The sequence below is a fragment of the Rhipicephalus microplus genome, chromosome X (genome assembly GCF_043290135.1).
Source record: "Rhipicephalus microplus isolate Deutch F79 chromosome X, USDA_Rmic, whole genome shotgun sequence".
Lineage (NCBI taxonomy): Eukaryota > Metazoa > Arthropoda > Arachnida > Ixodida > Ixodidae > Rhipicephalus > Rhipicephalus microplus.
Genome location: NC_134710.1, coordinates 230291050 through 230308050, shown reverse-complemented (window position 1 = coordinate 230308050; position 17001 = coordinate 230291050). Strand labels below are relative to the sequence as shown.

At 48.3% G+C, this 17001-nt stretch overlaps 1 protein-coding gene across 13 annotated transcripts in view; it reads right to left on the bottom strand.

Moving 5' to 3' along the window:
- The window catches only part of LOC119187847 (protein SCAI), a 160688-nt gene that overhangs the window by 104028 nt on the left and 39659 nt on the right, over positions 1 to 17001 (bottom strand). For 9 of the 13 annotated variants that reach the window (XM_075878757.1, XM_075878755.1, XM_075878753.1 and 6 more), the window contains exon 8: positions 15892 to 16105. In XM_075878757.1, the coding sequence (XP_075734872.1) occupies positions 15892 to 16105 (214 nt within the window). The remainder of the gene's footprint in view (positions 1 to 15891; positions 16106 to 17001) is intronic. The other 4 variants (XM_075878756.1, XM_075878754.1, XM_075878760.1 and 1 more) reach the window with 1 other exon arrangement.

Genomic DNA, 17001 nt, shown 5'->3' with positions numbered 1-17001 from the left:
AACACAAATATAAATACATACGTACACATATATACACCTACTCTGATAATCTCAAGGCTTGCGCAGATACGTTAATTATTTTTCTGAAAGTGCTATCGACAGCTGGCTCACAGACATATTTCCAAGTGCAGATCTGTCGCCAGGAGGTCACAGTGTGTGGACGTGTTTCACTTGGGCTCCTGTTTCAATCTTCTTTTTCGGATGATAGTCACGTGCGGCATCCAATTCGTCTGCACAGTTGGACACACCGAGTTATCGGAGCTCCCGAGTGCCTCTGCAGACACTGCGAGTCTATTTCTAGCCGATTCACACGCCTTCAGAATCCCGAGCTGGCGAACGCCTTGTTAAGCCTAATGGAGCTGGTGTTGGTACTGCCTAGGTGCGGCGACGCGGATGCATGTCGCTCGCTTGCAGTGGACAGTGTTCAATCTTGCGCTCTTGGCGACAGCCACCATGACCTTCAACAGAAGCAGCGTCTAGGATCACCATCGCTATTATACACTGTTCCTGCTAGCGACTGCGAGCGAATGACGCCTACGATGCTCAGCGATGCTGAGGAGGCACTCACTGACACGGACAAGGCAGGTGCTACCGGGGCATCGTCGGACCCCAACATTAGTAGTCTTCCTATCGCTGCACAATCAACTTGGGTAAGGCATGGACAAAGATTCCACCACTTTCACCAACGTCCCAAACATGGAGGAGGAAGACGGGTACAATGGTGCCTGCTGGAAGGTGGTTCGCAACAAGCGACGCGCCTGCAACGACGCAGCTCTCGAAGCAGCGTCGCCCTTCCCAGCTGACTCTGAGAACCCTCAGGTCAAGCCGAGGCCGAGTGCGGCAATGCACCTACCTCCTCTTCCATTCATAGATTACAAGGTTGTCCTGCGTCCTCCCGGAGGCCTCAGATTAGATCTATGGCCCAGACCAACCTTGGCCACCGCCCTTTGGGCTGCTGCTGGAATGAGTCCGAATGACCGCAGAAACCTCATCCGACGTACCTGTCCAGAGCAAAACTTGGCCGTCATATGCACCCCATCATCACATGTCGCAGACGCCCTCCTGAATGTGCAAGAGCTGTCACTCGGCCAGCACACCTACCGTGTAAATGGATATTTGGCAGCCCCCGATGATTCGTGTAAAGGTATTGTTCCGGGACTGGAACAAGGTACCGTCTCACATAGGCTGGTAGAAGAAATGCAAGCGACTGGAATCCAGATACTACAAGCGCGAATGATGGGTCAGACAAATATTGCACTCATACTTTCAAAGGCCTTCGTGTGCCTCGCTTCGTCCGCTTCCTTGGAGCAGAGCTACGCTGCTATCGCCCCCAACACCAGGTCTGCAAAACGTGCTTCAAATTGGGACACCGACCTGACCATTGCCCCACTCTCGACGTCACCGTTTGAGAGCAGTGCGGTGTCGATAATCCAAACTCACTGATGAGGCTCTTTCAGCATCGTCGACAACTGATGCGTCTGCAGCACCGCTGACGAACAGTCGGTGGTCCCGTTCAAAGGCGCGGTCTACATCCCGCTTCAAGGCACGAACAAAATTGCAGTCCCAATCCTGATCCCGATTTTAGTCAACTTCACCAAGCATCCAGGCGAAGCGCCCTGCTATCCCGGCATCACAGGCAACCCCGTCACCCTACAAGAAGGCACTCTTAGGCAAGCCGGCAACTACAACCGCTACCATGGAGCATCAGCAACCACAGGCTTTGGGGACCACCAGCAAAGCCAAGATGGCATCTCGGGAGGTAAGTTGGGAGCAGAGTCCCGGACAACTCAATACCCCTCAACCTTCACCCCATAGCACATCCAGCACGTCCTGCCCTCCTCCACCCCTAAATACCAATTTCGATCCTTTGCCCGAAATCGCACAGCTATGCCGCGACATGGAAGCGCGTTACGCACAGATGCATGTGCAACTGGTGTCAGCAATAGAGCGTACGTATGCTAAAATTCAAGAAGCTATAGATGTGCGAGGCAGGAGTCTCTAGCGCTTTGGCAGAAGATAATTGCCGTCATACAGGCATCAGAGGAGCGCACGCACTTCCTCTTCGCTGAGTTAGTCTCACGGTTTGAGTCCGTCGCTTCCCTACCAAATTCTCAAGCCGTGCAGACCCAGCCACCACTTACAGCTCCAAGGCGGACGCACCCATACTCCTGCCCAACTAATTCCTCTCAAGATGATGATGACGTCCCTTAACCAGCACCAAACTGTGGTATGGCCACGGAACTACTGGGGATACTGACAAAAAAGGGGCTCCCTGCAACAGTATGCTATGACCACTAACCCTCCAGATGTAATTCTCCTACAGGAGCCAAACTGCTCCCCCTCTCCATCTGGTTTCAACTCTTTTGCAGGTAACTTTCAACTCATTGAAGTCTTAGTTTCCAACAACATCACATGAAACACTCATACTACAAGCATCGATATTCCTGATGAAATCCTTGAAATGATCACCTAGGGCAAGAAAAGTTGCAGTTTCTATATACTCAACGTGTATAGTTCACCCTGCTGACGCACACATTCATTTCATCAACTCCTAATCAAATTAGGGCGTCTTGGGTGCACCCTTTTTGTGTGCGGAGATTTCAACGCCGAGCACACAGTCTGGGGTTACTGCAAATCTGCAGCAAAGGGAACTAGGCTCTGGGGTGATATATGCAACTTGCGATACACATTGCATACTGATCCCAGACACCCTACTTGCACAGGGAACAGTGTCTCACAAGACATGCCCCGACCTCACCTTTTCGAAAAACACAGGACCAGTATTAGCACATGGTCCTCTCGACGAACATCTTGGCAGTGACCACTATATTGTGGCCACTATACTAACACTACAAAATGCACGCTGTGCCGAGCGGAAGATGCATATCACGGACTGGGTGCGGTTCAGAGAGCGCCGACAGAACCTTCCCGAAGAGTCAGAGTATGACAAATGGCTAGAGTCTGTGATGACCTAGATGCGCGTACACGCACAGTCGTTACCACAACCGCAAACTCCAAACTCGGACGTAGACCCACACCTTCTGCATCTGTGGGAGGTGCGTAGAGGGCTCACGCGGCGTTGGAAGCGCCAACCCCTCAATCGCAAGCTTCGCCGGCGTATCGACCAACTCTCGCACGAGGCACAAGAATACGCACAGCACCTCGTCCGCAACTGGTGGCATTTCTGCGAGCATCTTTCAGGCACCCTGGGCACTGCGAAAACATGGTCGATACGTCACGCCCTTCTAAATCCACCTGCTGCCAAAACGCAAACTTTTCCCCAACTACATCGCTGAACACATATGTACAGAACGATCAATCCGGCCTCCTCAAAGAACTTGAACGACATTTCATCACTACTGGTCCCATGCCCAAGTATCTCGACTACCCACACAAGGTGAAATCTAACGAGGAACTCGACGCAAACATAACGGTTGATCAAGTTCACGTAGTTCTTCAAGATCTCCATCGAAACACGGCACCAGGCGCTGATCACATTCGATATTCTGCCCTTCATAACCTCGGTGACTCCAGATCTGAGTCATGTACAAACCTTTTCAATGACTATTGGCATAAGGGTACACTACCACAGGCATGGTGTCATGCCGACATTGCTTTAATACATTAGAATCTCGATGATACGAATCTTGCGGGGTCACAAAAAAATATTCGTAATAGCTGAAATTCGTATCATCAGAACACATGCAAAACTAACTAAATTAACACCGAGTCGGAGGCAAACTCATTTTCGAAACTCGAAAAAAATTTATTTTTTGGAGAAAAAAACCTCTGATGTCTTTCTGCTTCATTTTTTTTTTTGTCAAGTCACTCAGCAGACTTTTATGGAATCCGTAAAAACGCATGCACGTGTCATCACTGATTCCTTCAGCAGCCATAGCACGCCTCAGGACGTCGAGCGCGTGCAGAGTTTCAGCCGCCGGTGGTGGTCTTTCGCCGTCGCACTTGTCCATTTCTTCGACATCGTCGTTTGAATCGGCAACCTCACACGTAGCCTCGTTGATAATATCTTCCACCGTGCCCGCACCACAAGTGGCAAGAGTGTCATCCGCCGTGCAAAAGTCGTCAGCCGAACATCCGGCATCAAGGCATTCCCAACCCTCAATGGCTTCCACAGACTCTGAAAGGGCCTCTGGCACCTCTTCGGGAATCCTAAAGAAGCCCCATTTACCAAAGCAGTTCGCAAAGGTAGTTCGCATCTGGAGCCTTCAAGAGAAAGCAAAAGGCGCACTCCGACGTTCGAGATTGCGCGCATCTTCGAGTCTGTCGCCCGCCGCCCGCTGCCCGCAGGCGGCGCTGACGTGCCAAACTGGCGGGGCAGCCTGCATTTCAGCGCGTGTGTGCACGCTGCTTGCTTTTGCGGCCATCGGTGGGGTGGCGTTTATTTGTATCAAACAGCTCGGGTAAAAAATCTGTTCGTAACAACCATACTCTAGCACATAGTAAATTAATGGGCCTCGGCCGAGATCACAGAAAAATTCGTATCACCCCGAATTTCGTATCAGCCGTGATCGTATCATCAATATTCTACTGTACCTAAACCAGGCAAACCCATAGCCATAGAAAATCTGCGGCCGATATCCCCTTACCTCATGCATTGGGAAGTTAATGAAACACGCTCTTATACGCTGTCTGCAGCCTTTTCTCGAGTAGACGTCATTCTTTTCGCCCTCATAGTTTGTATTCCGGGCACAGCCATCTAGAAGGACATGCTTCTACAACTCAAGGGCGAGGTTCTGTGCCCTCCATCGCGTGCCCAGACAAGGGCCATCTTCGCCCTTGATTTAAAAGGAGTATATGATAACATGGCACACAATTTGATCCTACAGAATCTAACAGAATCCCATTGAGGCAGCCGCATGCACAATTACATTCGTTCCTTTCTGTGTGACAGGACAGCTAGCATCAGGACAGGGCCACACCGTTTGGACACGATTCACCTTACAGGTTGTGGCACTTCTCAGGGATCCCCCATCCTGCTTAATATTGCCCTGGCAAGAGTGTCACAGCAGCACGATCAGATCCCCGATGTCGCCTATGCAATTTACGCAGACGACATAACGATCTAGTCGACGCCAGGCTCCGACGAGGCTATTCAGGATTGCCTACAGCAGGCAGCCGACATCGTTACCGCCTACGCACGACAGCGCAGCTTGAACTGTTCCCCTCAAAAGTTAGAGCTTTTTATTATCATCATGCCGCCACCCCAGATCGTTGTGCACGTGGATGGCGTTGTCGTCCCTCAGGTGGAGCATGCTCGCATACTTGGCTTCGACGTTCAAGCGAACGGAAGAGCAAACTACACTCATGATGGTTCAGCGTGGGGGCAAACACAGACATAAAGCAAAGAGGAGGCACACAGCACGAGCGCTCGTGCTGTGTGCCTCCTCTTTGCTTTGTGTCTGTGTTTACCCCCGCACTCCCAGTTCGCTGAACTCTCGTGCTGTGTGCCTCCTCTTTGCTTTGTGTCCGTGTTTACCCCGCGCTCCCAGTTCGCTGAACCATCATGAATTACCAACTAGCCTACCTTTCCATCCTATTGCAAACTACACTGTTTCTCTTTTGTCCCGACACACCGAAAAGATTCTCAACATAATACGACAGGTACCAAACAGGCCCTCAGGACTACGAGAACATGATCTCCTGCAGCCGGTGCAGGCCTGCGTAATCAGTCGCATCACATACCATCTCCCTTTCCACACACTTACCCAGTCGGAGCACGCGCGGGTCGACGTAATGCTGCGAAAGGCGACCAAGTTCGCCCACGGCCTCCTGCACTACACAGCCACGACACGTCTACTACCCATAAGGACCCATAACACACTTTTGTAACTATTAGAAGCTCAGTGGCCCAGCCAAAGGCAACGCCTTTTGCTCACACCCACTAGGCAACATGAGCTCTTGCGACTGGGATACCCAGTCTTGCACAATCACATCGAAGACACTGCTATCAGTGCCCTGCCTTGAGTACGTCGTACCTTGAAGGTGTACCTGCTCCCCCGGAACATGAGTCCTGACTGAGCATGACGCTGGACATTGGCGCGCACGTGTTGGGTACCTGACGTGCATGCTCACTGAAATCACTGAAGCCAACACATTATATACGGATTCTGCACGATGCCGCAACAGACATACCGCTGTAGTACAGTTAAACCTGCTTATAATGAACCTCTATATAACGAATTCTTGGATATAACGAAGTTTTCCCCGCCGTCCCTCCATAGGAACACATGTATTGCAACCTCTATGTAGCAAAGTAACTGCGGGAGACAACCTTGATATAACTAATTTTCCTCACGGACAATCTTGGAATTTTGCTCCGCATTTCGGCATTTTGGTATGAGCATGCATCTTCCGCCACTGCCCCGCAGCGGTGGCGGGGCAGAGGGGGGGTGGGATATGCTTGTGCGTGCATGCTTATCTTTCAGTAGGGAGAATAGCGTGCCTTCGCCTTTGACCGCAACGATTCTGTTTGCTCTTTTCACACAGTCCCTTCACGTTGAAACCGCACTGATACTCGCCGAGATAGCAAGCGCGCCAGCGATCGCGACCGCCCTTGAAATCTCAAGTTTATTATTGCTACTCGAGCGATTCCCCAGCCCCCCTCCCCACATTGTTTCATACTCGTTTAAGACCGGTGGTTTACTTTCTGTTTGAGCATTTGATGGCAGTTCTAACACACGGGTGATGTTATGCACTTTCCAGGCGATAGGGATGGGCCGACTCATTTCATCTCTGCTTCAGCAGGGCTCGCGCGCTTTTACCCGCTTGTGAAAGTTACAATGTGCGGGGCATGTTGTAAATTTGGACTTGTTGCGGAACATGGCAGGGACAGCAAGAACCTGCCAAGAGTGTCCATATATTTGCTATCGCAATAACAACGCTGTTTTTTACTGTAAAATGAGTGTTTGGGGTTAGCTCTGCCTTCAGTCCCCCTTTTGTTTAATTTGCGCGTTAATTTCTGAATTTTCATACCAAACTTCCATTCAAAGAAAACCTCTTTAAAACGAATTTTTCTCGGAATTTATCAATTTAATTATATCCAGCTTTAACTGTATTGGATGGCAACGCAACATTACTTACAGCTGCCCCTTTGCAGAGATCTACTCCTGCGGACGGCGAGGTCCTTGGTGTAGCGCTTGCTGTCCGACATGCTCTTAGACATTCCTGGAAATACTAACCAATTCACAACATGCATGCCGAGCCTTGTTGATGGGACGCGGTTTTCCCAAGGCAGCCCTCCACATCCTACACAAGGCATCAAACATCGACACATCCAGCCCACAACGTATCCACTTGCTCTGGACTCCTGGTCACGCCTTCATGCCGGGTAACAATCGGGCTCACGCGGTCACTCGAGAACTTACCCACTGAGCCACTCAGCATGGTGAGGCCACAAGTCCAGATCAAGTGGGCCCTTCACTTACATACCGAGACATAGTGGCATATTACACCAGAGCTACACGCACCATGCATCTGCCCTCACTGTCGTTTTAGCGAGAGGAAGAGGTGGCACTCCGCCAACTCCAGACACATATGTTACCCAGCCTCCTCTTCATGCATAAATTCTACCCTGACCGCTACGCAGACTCTTGCCCGGGCTGTGGCAGCTCCCCAACAGTATTTCATGTCACGGTAGAGTGCGACACAAAATCATTTCTCCCCCTTCCCACTATCCTGCGCCCCCTTCGCACCAAAGAGCTGTGGGATGATGCCCTCTGCAACGGGCCTCCTGAGGTCCGCCAGGCCTTGGTTCAACGGGCCCAGTTGGTCGTTGAGATCAGTCCAGGTTCCTTCCCACATGCTTTGCTTATATGTGCTCAATAAAATGTTTTCTATCTCTCTCTCCAAGTGCAGCAATATGTTCAGCTTCTATTACTAGACGAGTCATTTCACATTTGCTTCTCCTATTATTTTGGTGTTTTCAAAAATAGGGGAACATTGATGCTGATTACAATGTCGTGCGAGAAAACCATCACAAGCATTTTTTTCAACATTATTTTTGTGTTCATGCAGCCTGCTGAAAGTTAAAACCAGGGAAGAAAAAAGTTGCAAACAGCCAAGTAAAAAACAGGAATAAGTTTTTTGAATGTATGACATCAGGCATCTACAGCATTCCCTTGACTTGTCGAAAATGTTATGTAGGGCAATCAGGAAGATGCATCAATTATAGGTTGCGTGAACACAAAAATAAAGTTAGAAAAAATGCTTGTGACGATTTTCCCGTGCAATATTGTAATCAACAGACAGTTCTAGTATACCGGGCTTACCGGGCGTACAGTGATACCCGAATCGAAGTGCGTATGCGCAGATATAGATACGTACGTTACCCGTACCGCTTACCATATGCGCGGTATTTTTCAGATTTAAGGTTACCTGGTAGCGTAGGTATACGTAGTGTACATAAACATGGCGGCGCTCTCGGACACCGGCTTCGAAGTGATTTCGGCATACTTGTTGAAAGATCCACCTAGTTCGCAGCAAATGGCTGTTTAAAGTGGCTACGCTTGCCTTCAGCTAGCTTCGATGACCAAATATTATGGATAAGTTGGCATAATTTTTCAGATAGCTTTCCTTTTCTAACGCGTCTAGGCCTCACTACAAGATCGATGTAAAAAAATCAGCAACATAATTTTTTTCGCGTTTCGTGCGTGGTTCATTTTTATTTGCTTTTATTATTAGCAAAATAAATTTGTAACAATGTCTCACGAAGGTGGCATAGGCAAACATTCTCATTTTCTTTCCTTTTCACTGTCTTTAATTTATTAACCATCCGATAGGTGGCGCCACAGTCCCAGCTGGGGACGTAAACCACGTAAACGCTATTTCGCTAAACTATAAGATGCTATCCACAATGGACGTTTGCTGCACGGTAACGCCATTCCCTTAACCTCCGCTATCATGTTAACCATGAACTATAACTGTCTAACATCAATGTTTCCCTATCCTTGAAAATACCAGAACAATAGCTAGAAGCTAATGTCAAATAACTCGTCTTATAATACAAATGGAACAGATTGCTGCACTTGGAGATATGTCTGTCAGCCAGCCGTCAATAGCACTTTCAAAAAGAATTAACATATCAGCGCTAGCCTTGAGATTATCAGTGTATGTGTATATGTATGTATGTATATTTACGTTGTTGCTTTATTTATTGTGCTCGCATGACTGTGACTCATCAGACAAGCGCATAAATGGTCCCTGGTTTCCGAGAATAAACTATTATCGCAACATGCAAATAACAGGACACAAGGCTTCGTTTCAACATAAACAGCAAGGCTCTATTCGCACACGAGAACAAAGCAAGGCTCTATTCGCACACAAGAACAAAACGCAAGAGCTGACGCGCAATGTCGTCTTCCTCGAAAAACGCCAGAGACTGCCATTCGTGATGCTGGCTTCTTCCTTCTCTGTTGTGCTAACGGCTAATAACCGTGACATTAGCCTTCCTTCCAAGAAGGCATCGTCCCGATGCTTCATCATCATGGCGGCAGGGTTCGTAGTCACTGGCAGTCCACCGGGTTCATTTGGACAAATAAGGCTTCATCCGAACCACGTGCACTATTTCTGGTGCATGTCTTTGACGTCTTGAACAATGTGGACTGTCGAGAATAACCTCATAGTTAACACCACTGAGACGCTGGAGAACTTTATACGGCCCAAAGTACCGTCGTCTTAAGAGCTTCTCCGAGAGGCCACGACGGTGAACTGGGGTCCAGATCCAAACTTTCTCTCCTGGTTCATAGGAGACTGGTCAGTGACGAAGATTATAGCGCCTTGTGTCATAGTGCTCATGGGCGACGAATACCAATGCGGGCAAGTTGGCGGGCTTCTTCAGCAAGCTGACTTATGTAGTCTGCACTTGTTTCAACGCCATCGCTTTCATGCGGCAACATAGCATCGAGCAATAGAGAAGACGGAATGGTGTCATGTGTGTGGTCTCTTGCTGTGCCCTATTGAAAGCGAAAGTGACGTAAGGCAGTATCTCATCCCAACTTTTATGTTCCACATCAACGTACATGCAAAGCATATCCGCAAGTGTTTTGTTCAGCCGTTCCATCAGACCTTTTGTTTGTGGATGGTATGCCGTTGTACGCCGGCGAGATGTTCCACTTAGGCTTAAAAGTGTGTAATAGCTCGGCTGTGAATGCTTTTCCTCTGTCAGTTATTACTACAGATGGAGCGCCATGCCTCAGGACTGTATTCGCAACGTAAAACCGGGCTGCTTCACTTGCTGTGCCCCGCTTCAAAGCCTTGGTTTCAACGTAGCGAGTAAGGTAGTCTGTGGCTACAATTATCCATTTGCGACCAGCATCCGAAGTTGGAAATGGTCTTAGAAGATTCATTCCGACTTGAGCGAATGGAGTTTCCAGTACATCAATGGGATGGAGAAGCCCTGCTGGTTTGACGGCTGGCACTTTCCTACGTTGGCACTCAAGGCAAGTCTGAACGTGCTGTTGAACCGTTGCCGTCAGTCTCGGCCAGTAATGTTGCCTCACTCAACATAGCATTCGTGTGTGGCCTAAATGACCAGATGTCGGTTCGTCATGTCAAGCTTGTAGTAATTCTTTCCTGAGTGGTGTAGGAACGACAAGTAAGTAGGTGTTGCCGCTCGAAGAAAAGTTTACCTTATAAAAGACCTCGTTGCACAAACAAAACGATGCTCCCCCTCTTGCGAAGAGCTTTGGCATAGTAGATGTGCGTCCCTCCAAGAAATGAATAAGGGCTCCTCGCGTTACTGCTGTGCGATTGTAGACGTGTTGACTACACCGACAAACGCCGCATCGCCATCATCTTTGGCATTTGCATCTTCTAATGGGGCGCGAGAAAGGCAATCGGCATCTGTATGTCGCTTTCCGGATTTATAAACTATAACTATATCGAATTCTTGAAGCTTGAGGCTCCAGCGCGCCAATCGGTTTAACGGGTCCTTTATGTTCGTCAACCAGCAAAGCAAGTGGTGATCGCTGATAACTTCAAACGGACGGCCGTACAAATATGGGCGAAACTTCATGACCGCCCACACCACCACAAGACACTCTTTTTCAGTAGTGGAGTAATTCTCCTCTGTACGGGAGAGAGTCCTACAGGCATAAGCAATTACTTGTTAGACGCCATCTTGCCAGTGAACGAGCACAGCTCCTAAGCCGACATTGCTGGCGTCTGGGGAACCGCTGTCGGAGTGTCATCGTCGAAGTGTCCGAGAACTGGCGGGTTTTGAAGACCTTGTCACAGCTTGATGAACGCTGCCGGCTGCTGTTCACCCCACACGAATGTGACGTTTTCTCAGGTGAGTTGTGTAAAAGGCGATGCAATACACGAAAAACCCTTAATGAAGCGTCGGTAATAGGCCCACAGGCCTAAAAATTACCTCACTGCCTTCTTGTCTGATGGCATGGGAAAACTTGCAACAGCGGCTATTTTGTCTGGGTCAGGCTGTACACCTTCACTGCTGACAAGATGTCCCAACAAAAGAAGCTTTACGAAGCCAAAGTGACATATTTCTGGCTTGAACGTTAGTCCGGCCGATTGTATCACTTGAAATACCGTGAGTAGCCGCTTCAAGTGCTCGTCAAATGTCGCTGAAAATACAATTACATCCTCCAAATATACCAGGCATTTTTGCCACTTCAGGCCTGATAGGACTGTGTCCATGAGCCGCTGAAACATTGCCGGTGCTAAGCACAAGCCGAACGGGAGAACTTAATACTCATAAAGACCACCTGGTGTCACAAATGCTGTTTTTTCTCGATCTCTTTCGACAACTTCTATTTGCCAATATCCACTCCGTAAATCCATAGATGAGAAATACCGTGCATGGCGTAGTCGATGGAGAGAATCGTCTATACAAGACAGCGGGTAAACGTCCTTTTTCGTAACCTGATTGAGCTTGCGGTAATCAACTCAGAAACTTAAGGTGCCGTCTTTTTTCTTCACCCATACTACCGGCGATGCCCAAGGACTTTTTGATGGCTGAATAATGTAATCCTGAAGCATCTTTCGCACTTGACTTTCTATGGCCTCACGTTCCCGCGAAGCTACTCGGTATAGGTTTTGTTGTATGGGTTTGGCCGTTTCATCCGTAATTATGCGATGTTTCGTCAACGGCATTTGGCGAACTCTGGACGTCGAAGAAAAACAGTCCTCAAACTCATTAATAAGCTCCAGAAGGCTTTGCTTCTGCGGGGGCAGTAAACTTGGTCCAACGTCGACGGATAGAAAGGCTGACCCGGTGACATCGTCTTTCTCCACAGTCAAGCAGCCTGCAACCTCAGTGAGCTTCTCCACGTACGCGACTGCCGCACCTCTTGCAAGATTTCGTCGCTTAGTACTGAAGTTCGTAACCAGAACGTGCGTGTGTGCACAATTGAGGCTTACAACGGCTCTTGCAATAGATAGGCCATGGCTGGATAGCAATGCTGGAATTTGTTCAGCGATGTGGTCGAAGTTGCTTGGGTGGTCGCATGTTACAGCTACGAGAGCTCTTGAGCGGAGTGGAAGGGTCACGTGATCTTCGAAGACACGAAGAAGTTTACGTCGCTGGTCGTTACATCTCATATCTGAAACTTGATTTGGGGCCATCAAAAACGTAACTGACCTGTCTGGAATGTCTATGACGGCGCCGTATTCACACAGTAAATCCATCCCAAGGATAAGGTATTTGCAGCACTCGGACAAAATCATGAACGTGGCAACGAAAGCTGAATCACCAATACTAATTCTGGCAGTGCCCTTTCCAGTTGGTGACATCAGTTGGCCCCACCGCGGTTCTTATCTTAGGCCCCGTCCATGAAGTTTTAACTTAAGCCAATCGGCAAGCATTCTACTCATAATAGAGAAATCTGCGCCAGTGTCTACTAGTGCTGTCACAGGACGTCCGTCTATGTAAACAGCTAGGTCAGCGCTTACGATTTCCTGTGGGGTCGGCGGCATCACATCGTTCATCGTATCATACTGGTACTGGAGGTATTGCAGCATCTCGATAGGCGGCAACCTTCCCTCCAAAGGTCGCAGCTGTTAGTTTCCCCGATGAGGGCTTGGGGACCTGCCCGGGACAGCGTCGGCGTAAATACGACGGTTCGGCGAAGGTGACGGAGAGCGGGGTCGACGATACAGAGCGGATGGCTGTGCTTGCGGATGCGTGCTGTCACGTCAGGTGTCGAAATGGGGTCCTGAAAAAGTCGGCGCATAGGTCGGGTATCTTTGTTCACGATATGGGCAATGGCGGTAAACATGTCCAGCTTCTTTGCAATTTAAACACAGTGGATGGCGGTCGACAGTGCGCCACAAATCCGTCTTCCGAACGAATCGTCGACTGGTAGGCACCCTCGGCGACCAAGTTTCAAGTGTCGGCGGAGGGTAGAACGGCGTGTAGAACGGAGTTTCAGTATGTGCGTTATATTGCAGAGTCGTCGTCGTTGGTGGTGGTGGTGGTGGGTTGTAGATTGGTGCCGCCGGTGCGTTGTAAGAATGAGCCAATGCAGACAAGTTGTGCGGCACTGACGACGGACGACGGGTGGCTGCCGCATAGTTAATAAATCGCTGGGCTGGTAGTGATTCAGGCTGCGAAAATGCTTGCCCGATTTCCTGCTGCACAACTTCTACAACTGAAGCCATCGCACGTTCTTGCGGAGTCACAAGGAAGCTGCGGATCTCCTCAGGAACAACCTCGCGAATAAGCTCACGCAGAGAACCGTCACTGCCAGCCGTCAGAGCATAGATGCTGATTGAGGCGCCGTTTAGTCGGTCGTAATAGCGACACCGTTGCTGCAGTGCGTGCTCGATAGCTGTAGCCTTTTCGATGAATTCCGATCGGTCATCGGTGGAAGGCCGGCAAACAGCTGTTCTTTGACACCTCGCATCAAATGGCAGAGTTTCTTGGCTTCAGGCATGTCAGGGTCAGCCCGTCGAAATAGACGGTCATGTCCTCCGCAAACATGGCGACACACACACTCATTCTGTTTCTGGACCCGAGAGTCGACGAGTTTCTGAGCAAAGGCAAGGCGGTCGTTGTTTGCGAAGGTGCTGAGAATTTGCTGCCGAAATTCATTTCATGAAGACAGTGAGCGCTGTCAGCTAAAGCAAAGTAGGCGTGTGAAAGCTTTAGCTCGGTGCTCCAGCGGTTCGCCTGGGTGACTCGCTCATACTGGGCTAACCAGTCCTCAACGTCTTTATACGCCTCACTATGGAATGTCTCCGGAATCTGAGGCTGCTGAAAAGTCAGCTGGGAAGCACCTGCAGTAGCCATTTCTCCAGGCGGAGCGCTTTGCTGGGAAAGTTCCAAGGGAGTCGCCTTAGGACTAAGGCCTTGCTTGCTGTCGACGACTGTAGCGGTAGACAGGGGTATCCGCTGAAGGAACGGGTTGCGGTGTCGGACTTGAAGTTCCGGGCCACGGAGGAGTCTCGAGCATCTGTTGTAGAGGTCCAGTGCCTCCACCAGTGTCGCAACGTGCAAAGAACAGGACACAAGGCTTCGTTTCGACATGAACAGCAAGGGTCTATTCGCACACAAGAACAAAACACAAGAGCAGACGCGCGGCGTCGTCTTCCTCGAAAAACACCAGAGACTGCCACTCCTGATGCTGGCTTCTCCCTCTTCTGTTGTGCTTACGGCTAATAACCGTGACACTATGTTGGAAGTTAGCCCTCAGTCTGTCTATATGTGCCTTCATTTATTCCTGTATTTTACGTTCTCTACAAAAAAACATATTAAAGATTCACTGCCACAGTGTGACAAAGACTCAAGACCCCCACGTTTTAAGACAAAACGTGCTTTGAACCCATGAATTCTCATGTGCTACCCCCACCAACACCATTATGTTTACATAATAATTGTTTCACAAAAAAAGAAAAATTGACTGGCAACTGATCGTTCGTCCAACATAATGCGGCAAGTATTATGCCAGCAGGCAAACTGTGGCTGAAGCTCTTCGTCTTTGACAGCCTCTGCCATGTTTCAGTTTAGTGACATTGTGCGCACATTGCCTGAAGTCAAAATGAAGATACTCAATGTTGCATCCACTTTGGTTGAAACTATGGTCGCTAAAGACACGATCATAGCACCAATGCAGTTCTGAAGGCAAACGAATGGCCTATGTTCCAATAAACACGAAGCTGCTGAGTACCAAATCTGCTGCTCAACAAATCTGGCTCACTAAAATGGTGTACGATGACCAGGCATTTCTGAAGGCCCTTAGTGTAACCGAAACTACTGCCCGTAGAAGCTTTGATTACAACCGCTATCGACGTGGTCATAGATAGTGCCCACGAAGTTTGCATATTCAGGGTAAAATCTGAAGAAAAAGTCTGCAACAGCTGCTCAAGTCTCCGACACCAATAACGAGATTTTGATAACATTGTGGATGCTGACCACACCTTTCTCAATGCTCGTGCACACTTCAGTCATTCGTGAATGTCATTTTCACTTCTTTATGCCGTACACTGGTAGTGCTTCGTGCCTGGTGCACTCCGAGGATTGTGTGAATTAACTGGATTCCAGCCAAATATGACTAAATTCACGATTTTATGCCGTTCAATAAAAAAAACTTCTTGGGACTAGATAACACTCCTGAATACTCTTATGTGCCGAATTAACAGGATTCAAATTAATGAACTTTTACTTTATTATTATCAAGCAACATTGGCATATCACACAATGCAACCGTCTCATATTTCAGTTCCCACAGCAATGTACACAAGTATCTCACACATCGCGGTGTAGCATTTGAAAAATACTCTGCATTGACATAAAATTTTACTGACTTTTAGGGTGCATAACACTCCAATTATTAGGATTTTAGCTTGTTCAACAGATGACTATTGAGCCTGACAGGCAAGTTATGCATACATGACAATTCACAAACAAGCACTTACCCTCTTCAGGGTGCTTAACATTGGGAAAGCTGCCATCAGCAGACACATAGAGCAGCAGCACACCATTGGGTGGCAGCTCCTTGAAGCCCGAAGCCAGGAACACAAACAGCTGGCTGAAGGTAGGCTTGTACAGCAGGTACTTGTGTGGGTTCTCACGCTTGCCAGGACGGCTATCACTTGTGCCTCCATTCTCGGGCTGCAGACAGACCAGTGGCTATGTCAAGAATATAAGAGCACCAATGGACCTTGAGTTGTTCCATATATTGATTTCACTCGCACTTCCATATAGAACACAAACTTACAACTTATTTATTCAAACAATGACGAAATACTACTATGAAATAGTACTTGAACACTACAATGAACTACTTCATTGCGTGGATGCACACAGTGCAATTATTCTTTTAGCTAAAAAGGCTCGTTACCAGGTTTGGCTTTACACAAACAAGTGCAATGTACAAACCACTAGTTGACGATTGTGTCTAAAAATGTAAAATGGCTATGTGGCACAAAATATGATCAAAATATCAAACAGAAGTACAGTAGACTCTCAGTAAATAGAAATCTGTTAAACAAAATTGCTGCTTAAATGAAACATCTGTCACTGATATGATTGGTTAAGTACTAGTATTCTGCACTCCTGTTCATATCCCAGTAACGATACTCCTGTTAAATAGAACACATTTTCCTGGTCCCTTTAGTTTCCGTTTAACAGGAGTCTACTACATGTATGCTTATCTTTTCGAGGGAGTCACACTACAAGAGAGAGAGTGAAAGATACATGCATGCATGTTCCACACAACAAACACTGCTTGAAACATGGCCGACTATGATCCAACGTAGAGCACACAATGCGAACACTAGAGATAGGCTGTGAAGTAAAGTCACTATTTTCTATACAACTACGCTCTGTTACACTGTGCATGCCAATAGTGCCTGCCTTTTCTCCTCCTCACTCTTTTCCTTCATGCTTGTGTGTGATAGCAACAGCAGAATTCAAAATAAGCCTCCTGGATATAAACGTGTGCATAATTGATGGGGCCCCAAAAAGAGGGGACGGTACAAGTCCCTTGAAAGGCTTGCAGATATTATAGACCAATGGGTAAAAAG